Source organism: Centroberyx affinis, unplaced genomic scaffold (assembly GCF_046629955.1).
Source record: "Centroberyx affinis isolate AG114_WGS23_722 - 3 ecotype Tasmania unplaced genomic scaffold, CSIRO-AGI_Caff_v1 ptg001111l_1, whole genome shotgun sequence".
Lineage (NCBI taxonomy): Eukaryota > Metazoa > Chordata > Actinopteri > Beryciformes > Berycidae > Centroberyx > Centroberyx affinis.
This window is the reverse complement of record NW_027279653.1, coordinates 50,539-60,406: the sequence shown is the minus strand read 5'-3', so window position 1 is coordinate 60,406 and position 9,868 is coordinate 50,539. Positions and strand designations below refer to the sequence as shown.

Below are 9,868 nucleotides of genomic sequence, written 5' to 3'. Positions count from 1 at the left end.
AGGAGCTGGAAAACCTCCGCTAGCTGACTGGCACAGGCTCTGAGCACCCTGGGGCTGATGCTGCTCTAACTCCTCACCTGGGTGGCAGTGATGGAGCAGCAGGGTAGTGGGACGGGCTGGTGGTGCTGGGGTGCAGGGAGGATAAGGCACAATCACTGGCTGAGCAGATTAGCAAGCCACAGTGCCACATGGCTTGTGGCGGGCTAAGTGAAGAGTGGGGCGGGCCCAAAGTTGTCAGACTTGGAGGAGGTGGCTTCCTTCCAGTCACACTCGAGGAGCACAAGTCACTTGTGCCTGGATGTGTGTCTCAGGAAGCTCAATCTGAACTAAAAAAATAAAAACAAACAATCTGAAATTATAGTGAATAGTTAAAATCAATCATAATCACATTCAATGTAAAGCCATTGCATTCACGTTCAAATTAAGCCTTACTAATTCAATTTTTGAATTAATTTAGTCATATTTTGTAATTCAATGGTTCAATTACAGCATGAGAAATTCATATTTAGGCAATTCGCATGCAATATTTGCTGGTACTAATCTCTTTCATGTCAGACAGTCCTAAACCTACTTCACTACTTTAGCCTACATGTATTCTTAAATTGACTGCTATTCCCCTTTAAATCCCCGCTGTTTTTAGATTAAATATCTCAGTTGGAGAGTCGTGCAAGGTGATGATACTGTTGATTTTGATGATGAGGAGGCATAGCTGTGAGGAACTTTGAATGCCACTCTCATGCATGGGAGTAATGTAGTATAACCTTATACTCTCATGCTCTATCCGGGAGCCAATGAGTGAGAGGGGCGGACAGTACCAGCTGGGGGAGTTGTCTAGTCCCAAGTGATCCGATTGGGCTTCCTCTAAAAGGGCAAACACACTTCTTTTTCACTTTGAACTCCCTACTCCCCTCCTCCTCCTCTGGCGGCACAGAAATAGAAAGGTTTGGGGTAAAGAACAGATCTAGTGTAGAACCGAGGACACATCAGCAAAATAAAGCGTCTTATCTGTCCGGTTCACTTCGCCAGCTACGAGTCCGTGCGATTACCATTTAGTCTTGGGGGAGTTATCTTACGTTAGCACAGCATCAGCAAGTTGTAAAGCCCTAAGGAGGATACTGAAAAGACCAGCTTGGCTCAACACCAAGCCGGGTTTTTATGTAAATATTTTAGACAGACTCCGAGCCAGAATTTAAAGCAAAGTAATCGCTGAGAGCTTGTGAATAACGTTGGCTGGCCTTCAAGTTAGCTTGGCAAATTTAAACCGCTAGATTTTTTGAGGGAATGGCATTGGACTTCGCTGCGGGGTGCGTGGGAGGTAAGTAGTTGGTATTGATGTTAGCTAGCCAAGTTAGCCAGGTTAACCGAGCTAAACTTAATGCAAGAAACTAGCAACCAACTAGCATTAGCATTAGCCGGTTTGTATTTTTTCATTCTCGAGCAACGCGTGGCTAGAGTGATTTGTCGGCTGCACACACGCCCGGTGCCACGTCTCAGTATTTACCAACAAGTCAGGGTGGGGGAAAAAAAAGAAGTTTGTGAATTTGCACACTTACTTACTTCACTATTTGTAAATCCTAGATCTAGCCTCGAGGTGTGTGAAGTTACATTCCATACCTTATGCTCATACTGGGGAGTGGTGCCTCTTTTGTGTTGTGTGGGTATTATTAGCATTCATCAACATGCACAACTGAATCATATTCCTAAACCTAATATTATAGTTTTGTTTTACAGAGTCAGTATCACCAGGATAAAGCATAATCTTTTTTCAGTTATTTAGCTAACTTTCTAAACCTGCTTTGTGGAAAAAAACAACAACCCACGCCTATTGTAGTCATCATCACGCTTATTGTGGTCATCATTACACATTTGAGAGTATCATGTGGACTGACTCATTAAAGTATAATCAGATAAGTTCATGCATTCATGTTTGAACAAGGGCAGTAGTCAGTCAAGGTCTGCTGAAGCCTAACCCTTGGGAATCTTGTCAGCTGTTTTGTCTGTGCACTAAGCCAGGTATTCCCAAACTTTATCATGTCAAGGACCCAGACACACTTTAAACCACATGACCTCAAGGTTTTGTCTGAGAGATCCCCATGTAAGGAGATTTTTCTAGTAATTTGTCATTCCCACGATATAAGGGCCACAGAGATGGAGCTGGGTTTGTCCACATGCTTATATTACAATATAAGCATGTGGACATATAAGCTAAGCACCAGTAGGCTAAAACCTGCATTATTTTTTAGATGGAGACTATTTCATTATAACTCATTGATTCATGCATGCCCATGGCTTCCCCAATGCATGCTGGTCACACTGCAGTAATACTAGGAGGAGTACTTAAAGTCTGGTTGTGATTCTCAGTCATAAGCTGCAGGCTAGTACACTATTATGATAAGAGTATGCAATAGTGCTACATCATCCTTAAAATAACTTTGTTGAAAAGCTTTTTGTATGGTATTGTTTTCATACATTACTATATCAGTAATGATAAAGACTGAGTGGGCAAACGTGGTGTTTTTTTGTATATTTTTTTGTTTATTACCATATGGCATTCGATAGATGCTTTAATCCAAAGCACCTAACACCACCATGAGAGCATACATTTTTAATGCCATGCTCTACCCATGGAGCTACAGAATCTGCTTTTTTTCACCTGCAGAACTGGGAAATATAGATATTTTACTTGGACAGAATATGTTCACCTTTTAGTACACACACCTCCACAGAGAAATTCAGCAGCCGTCAACCTCCAACATTATGCCCTGTCCTGTATATCCGCTGCTACCGCTGGTATTCAGGGTTTTTTTCCCCTCTTGGCTCATAACATTACTTGCTTGGTCAGAAGTTAGTTGTTGTATAATGCTTTTCCCTCTTGCTGGCGTAGGTCAAGGACAGGACACTGTTAGGCTTTCGTCACTGGGCACAGTGCAGTGACCAGCTGATTACTCTGTCAGCCTCGGGGTGGGTGGGCTGTTTGTTCTTGCATGATGAAGCACTTTATCTTAAATCATCCTCTCACCAGGTGCACGTTCAAATAGCGTTTCCAACATATCACCGCAATGGATGAATATTTAGGATATCTAATGTATGTAGGCTTATATGGCTGTATATCCAAGGCTTATTCCATCAGGACTACACCACATTTTTTAGCTGAACAAATTAATGTAATTGAGATTAGTTCATTAATCAGATTTTTAAACCCTGCTTCTGTCACATCTGACATTTCTAACTTCTTTTTCAGGTGCTGCTGGTGTTTTGGTTGGACACCCTTTTGACACTGTAAAGGTGGGTTTCTGCACCATCATCATTATTTACTCATGTTGGGCAACGAGATTAGTCAGTGCTTAGCTATCAGATTTTGTAAGTCGGACCACCGGGTTGGCAGCCTGAGTTTGAATTCAGATGACCTAGAGAGGTATGAACCAGATAATTGAGCAAGAGGCATGAGCCCCCTCTCTTTACTATATGATTGTTAGGCTAAGTTGTTTGTGAAACTGTTACAACCATATATTTTTGTTTTAACCCCAGTAGATTATGAGTCATACTTTCTGTTGGACATTTAGTGTATTCTATTTTGGTAACGTGGTATAATTGAGATCATTTCAAAATTTGTCATCACCATGCCCCTTAAATGTCAGTATCTGTCAGCACAGTATGATAACTAAATAGAAAAATTAACATATATAGAGTAGATGATTAACACCTCTTACGGATTGCACAAGGGATAGCTTCAGCTTCTTAATAATGTTGGCCATTACCAAACAGGTTAGGAATGTTTGCAGGCTAATTAGTTAGTTGCTTGTATGTTTTTCTTGTTAGCAGCGCACATTGAAGTTCAGAAAAACGCCATGCATGTATTCACAACCTCTGGTTTTCAATGAATTTGTCACTTATAATAGGCTATATTGGGGCATTGGCTTCAGTTATTACCCCTTTGCCACGCAACATGTGGTAGTCAGTTGTTCTACATTTCACTTACATTCTCATTTTGACTAACAGCAGAGTTACAGGAAGTGTGGTAAGCACTAAGCAGGTTGTGGAAACTCAACTATGTATTGAGGTAGAGTCTATGTTGTTTTACTCCATTGGCTAATATTTGTGTCCTAAGTAATTAGACCTGCTTGTTAAAGCTGCACTAGGCAGGATTTTATGTAAACATACACCCGTCTTATCAGTCCAAGGCAATATTTTATGTAAACCTACACCAGTCTTATAAGTCTAAATCATGAAGTGGCACAGCGACAATCCCCATCCCTACTAATTGAGCCACCATAGATTCACCCTATTTGCCCAAACTATTATTAATATATTGTCGAGTATGGTAACTGGTGGGACATCTTCTCTGCACACTGGAAGTGACGAATTGAAACTTACCAGCGGAATTCAAAACCTGCTTCTAAACAGCAGCGAGCGAGCGCTCCATAGAAGGAAAATTGCGCCCATCACTTAGATTTTCTTCACCAAATTCACCCTCACCAGCCACTAGGAACTAAGAAAATTAGGTTTGAGGAGTGGGCAGTGCACTCACATCACATTACATGATTTATGGCAAATTGAAACGTGACTCAAAATTGAAACGGTTACCCCTCGCCCCCTCGCTGCCATTCACGACCACGAATGTGTGAAATTGCCTAGTGCAGCTTTAAGTTATCTTGTACCTTGTAGCTCAGGTTAAAGGAGAGAATCACAAGTTACGTTCTTGTAATATTATTTCATCTTGCAGTTAATACACACCTTAGATATTTTGCATTAATTTTGCCCTCATAAATCATTCACTTCATTTGTTTGAATAGGCCAGATCGGTTTTAAATATTGTGTGAAATGGCAGCATTCGCTTTGGAGCAATTTTGGTTGAAGCTCTTTTCTACCTTGCTTTCAATGTCATTTCTCCCTGAGCTGGTGTGTGTTGGGGGCTGGGGGAGGCTGTCTTTAACAGCAACAGTGTCACTTTGTTGTAGATGGGAGAGAGAAATATACAACCTCTCCACGGATATGTGACCTAGTAAGTACGGTCCAGGTCTTCTTTCTCTCACCCAATGTCCTGTCTTGAGCTATAGAAATATAAAGCACCGAAGACGATTTGTCTTGTTACCATTTCATTTTTCCTCCTTCTGTGTTGCACCCCTAACACCCTTTCTCCTCAAAGAGCCCATTTCAAAGCACTGATGCTTGTTTGTTTGCTTTTTACCTGTATTACAATATGTGGTTTGTAGTTGTTGTAGTCCTCTTTGGTCTTGTAGGAATGTCTATTACTCTTGTAAAGGACTAACATGAAGACTTTCACCCTCAGGTGAGACTTCAAGTTCAGAATGTGGACAAACCTCTATACCGTGGGACATTCCACTGCTTCCAGTCCATTGTACGCCAGGAGTCGGTAAGCAAATATGTCTTCTCAGGCCTAGGCCTCTGTGTTTCTTGTGTATGGCTGTTCATGTTGTGCTGGTTTGAATATAAAGCAAATGAGTATTTATTTGGTTACCATTTAAAAAATATCTGCGCTGTGAAGCAAGTAACATGTACCATGTAGTTTTCGCCACGTGTGTCTTGGCATGAACATTGAGCAGAATGGACTGTGCGCTAATTAAAGTGTTCAGTTACATTCCCGTCTTTTAACACAGGCGTCAGCCTAAGATCAGCCAGCCTGTTCCTAACATGGGGGGCTGGGGGGACATATCAGCTTGCCAGGGTCACCCGGTACCTTTTTCCTGCGTGGGCTAAATTAAGCTTTGGACATTTTGCCATTTGAGCCGAGTGGAGCATGGTCTCTGGGAGTGAATTTATTGAGGCTCTTTCACATAGAGGTATAGGATGATATTGAATCCCACAGTACAGTGTTGAAGTGTTGAGTGATTTCTGTGTGAGTGAGGCTAGAGAAAAATATCTCTACATGTTATACTTGAGTTTGAGCATTCCACTGCTGCCTCTGATAGCTTTAAGGCCATAGAAAGTAATTTGACTTCATTCCACCTTCAAGATAAACGTGAAATACCATTCCATTCATACTTTTCACATCTTCTAACTTTCTCTCTGGTCTGCTTCTCTTGTAACTGTGATTGCATGGTGAGCACACTACAATTACACTACTACACTACTATTTTGGACAGTTTTTTGTCACCGCATCCTCCTGCAGTTTTTATGTTACATAGAAGTGTGCTATCACTTTTGTAGGCCTTCCTTTTTTACAGTTTTTGAGATGTTTAAGTTTTACGTTTTCCAACACACACTAATGACAAGAGTATTTAGATGGGATGATGTCATCAACTGCTGTGGACACACTGCACATTGTTAGAACACAAATATATACATGCATACACACACACACACACACACAAACCTAATCTAGTATTCTTACTGTCTGTCTCTCATTTGAACTCCCCTCTTCTTTTTTAGTTGATTGAAGTACTTTGTATCTATTTACTTGTCCCCACGCTGAGTATGTGTGTCTGAACATGCCCTCACCCATCCTGCTAATACATGTCTTTCTGTTTCCATAGATGCTTGGTCTGTACAAAGGCATCGGCTCTCCAATGATGGGGCTGACCTTCATCAACGCCATAGTGTTTGGCGTTCAGGGCAACGCCATGCGCATGCTGGGCCGTGACACACCGCTCAACCAGTTCCTTGCCGGAGCCTCCGCTGGAACCATCCAGTGCGTCATCTGCTGCCCCATGGAGCTGGCCAAGACGCGCATGCAGATGCAAGGAACCGGGGAAAAGAAGTCCAAGAGGAAGCTGTATAAGAACTCCCTGGACTGTCTGGTGAGAATCTACAAGAAGGAGGGAATCCGAGGTATCAATCGCGGCATGGTGACCACGCTGATCCGCGAGACGCCGGGTTTCGGCGTGTACTTCCTGGCTTACGACACTTTGACACGCTCGTTGGGCTGCGAGCCAGAGGACCCTTACATGATCCCCAAGCTGTTGTTTGCCGGTGGAATGTCCGGTATCGCTTCCTGGCTCTCCACCTATCCCGTGGATGTGATCAAGTCCCGTCTCCAGGCGGACGGGGTCGGCGGGGTCAATCAGTACAGCGGCATCATGGACTGTGTCAGGCAGAGCTTACAGAAGGAAGGGTGGAGGGTGTTCACGCGTGGGCTGACGTCCACTTTGCTCCGCGCATTCCCGGTGAATGCCACCACATTTGCCACCGTGACTCTGTTCTTACTGTACATGCGGGAGGGGGAAGGGAGCGGCATGCAGGACTGTGAGCCACAGGCCGTCCCGCTGCAGCCTCTGCAGCCACAGGCACAGCCAACCAGCATGTAACCTGGTTTAGGATCCCATGTTAGTGGTGGAGTCCTCTGCGCGGCAGTGAGCAGTAATGCAGCCATCAGCAGATCGGTTTTGCCTCGCATGGCTTTGACGGCTGTGAGGAAGTATAGAGGGAAGTTGCAGCTTCATGCAGATCTATGATCTGTTTATCGGTTTCCACAGTATGGGAAAGGTGAACTGATTCTAGGTATCTGTCCAAGGAGACTCGATCCTTGGAGCTTCTGCCAAGTGACCACTTGTAGTAGCTTCAGTCCATTAGGAAGCTATTATTTAAATAATATATATTTTTAGATGAAAGCTGCACTTGTAAATATGGTCTCTTTTAAAAGTCATTGGTTTTGTACAGAGCAGGTTTTTTTTTTGTTTGTTTAGTTTTAAGTCATTTAGGAAAATTGACGGTTACCACAACATTTACTGTACCTGTTACAGTAACGGATAAAATTACACTGCCTGGCTAACCCCTAAGAGTTAAAAGTCAAAGGAACACTTGGTCTTTAATGCTGTGTTCATGCCATGAAGGAGTATTTGTCCAGAATTCATAAAGATGCCTGTTTTTATTACCAAGAGGAAGAGTACAAACCTTCAGTGTTGTGAATGCTGAAACATTTGTACTTTTCCTCTTTGCAAACTTCAATGCGAGGTTAAGATTAACATTGTTCTTTGACATGAGTTTGAAGCAGTTGAACGCTCCATTATATTTTCTCCAAGGTGCCTCGTCCAGGTCAAGTCGTCTTCCTACCATTTACCACTGCATAGTGTGAACACAGCATGTCAAAGTCTTCATCGTAATGGTTACAAAGGCAGCCTTATACATGTACAGTACATGTATGTAGATATTGTTGTATTTATATGTATTTATGGCTTTTTCTGAGGTTACACACTGTATGTAGTGAAATGAAACTTTCCTATGAAAAGTCATGTTACTGCAGAGTCCCAGGGATTCTTCAAACTAGTGATCCAAGAAAATACTATGATCTTCTAGCGTGGATCCTGTTGAGAGGTGTGTGAGTTTTTAATCAAGTGAAAGGTTATGCTTGGCTTTCTCGTTTTTCTTTTTGTCCTTGGTCAAGTTTAATTATCTGCCATTCTGCAATTTATGGGAAAAATTTACAGGGTTAGACATGGGCTGTTGCAGTCTCCACACTGACTGCAGCTCAGCCTGGATGTAGGCCAAGCAAGCAGATGCTTCATCCAGATATAATTTGGATCACACGTGAAAAAATGAATTGTTGACTAGATGCTGCGTTTTTCCCTGCAACGTTTAATCAACATTCCTTTGACACAGTCATTGTCCAAAACCAAATCTGAGACACTGTTCTGTATGTTGTACTGTGTCCAAAGAAAGCACCTTATGGTAATCATTAGAATACTTGTATCCAATTAGCACTTGTAAGGTTAAAAAGAAAAATGCTTGGGGATTTCATTTTTCACTTTACAGTTACTTTAAGTTAATGTAATTCTTTATATTTTAAATTCCCACCCATTTCAGATTCTGTTACAGTGTAGAGGAAATGGTTAGCTTGTTAAACTGGATGGGCTCCAAGATAAACTCCCTATTCATTGACGTAAAGGAGATGAACTGTGAAATGCAGCATGACCTTCATCTAATGCCCTAAATGATGAGCCTTCATCTCAGTCTAGTAACCTAAATGGTGAGTTGTACAAAGACATACGAAGTCTACACTGCAAATTTGTCCCTGTGTTTTGCCTGTATATGTGTCATGTGTCTCTATTTCATCCTCTTCTCTTTTGCAAGTGTAAAGTTATGAAATCTCAGTTGGCTGCTGTATTAGCTTAATACAATCCTGTACTTTCCCTGTTTGTCGCTGTTACATATATTCAAGCCTTCAAACAGTTGTGCATTTTCTAAATTCGTCTAGCTTGGTCTGACTGTACTGGTTGGATGATACATGATTGCTGACGTCTTTGTAAAAGGGCTGCTGATAATGTTGCTTGTGTGTTCTGTACTTGTTTATATACAGAATTTTGCATCAAAGCAGCATGTAGAGTATGTAGTTCTTTCAAAGAATGGTAAAATAAAAGTATTTTTTTGTCATACTTTTCTGAAAGATGCGCTTCTTGGTAATGGTGCTACTACAACAGTAGGTTCTGCATTTGTTATGAGATTTAAAATTTAATATCAGCCACCCAGCAGATAAATGAATTATGTTTCCATGATATTTTCCAGATCATTCAAGTGGCCCTGGAGAACTCCAGTAATCCAGCAACATGATTTGATTTTTTGTACTAAGAGGTGATCCCTGATGCTTAATTAACACAATACTAATAACCCTGTGACATGGTTTGATTACTGGTATGAACACTAGCATGATCCCTCTGACCCTCTCTGCTGTTATACTAAAGAAATCTTTTCCCTCCTCTCACCAAATGGGTGCAAAATACACCGTAACACCAGAGCTTTATCAATCAGGCCCTCCCCTTTCCATTACAGTTTTACTCTGACTAGCAGATAACAGTAAATGATGTGGTTCTGTCATTGTGTGATGTATGAGATGAAAGGCTGTCCTCTAGTGGTGATAGGTTGATATCACAGGTTGGGGACTGTAGAACAGGTTCGCTCAAATTTACCAAGGTGG

At 41.9% G+C, this 9,868-nt stretch overlaps 1 protein-coding gene across 2 annotated transcripts; it reads left to right on the top strand.

Annotated features, from left to right (window-relative positions):
• The first annotated feature begins 932 nt into the window (after positions 1–932).
• Positions 933–9,554, top strand: slc25a29l (solute carrier family 25 member 29-like). Of its 2 annotated transcripts, XM_071523748.1 has the most exons (5): positions 933–1,315; positions 3,242–4,060; positions 4,959–5,002; positions 5,291–5,374; positions 6,495–9,552. In XM_071523748.1, exon 5 carries the CDS (start codon positions 6,495–6,497, stop codon positions 7,263–7,265), a length of 771 nt encoding a protein of 256 aa, XP_071379849.1. In that variant the 5' UTR covers positions 933–1,315; positions 3,242–4,060; positions 4,959–5,002; positions 5,291–5,374; the 3' UTR covers positions 7,266–9,552. The 2 variants fall into 2 exon arrangements, with proteins under 2 accessions (XP_071379849.1, XP_071379848.1); XM_071523747.1 differs by lacking the exon at positions 4,959–5,002 and having other exon boundaries at positions 3,242–3,285; positions 6,495–9,554.
• Positions 9,555–9,868: the final 314 nt, after the last annotated feature.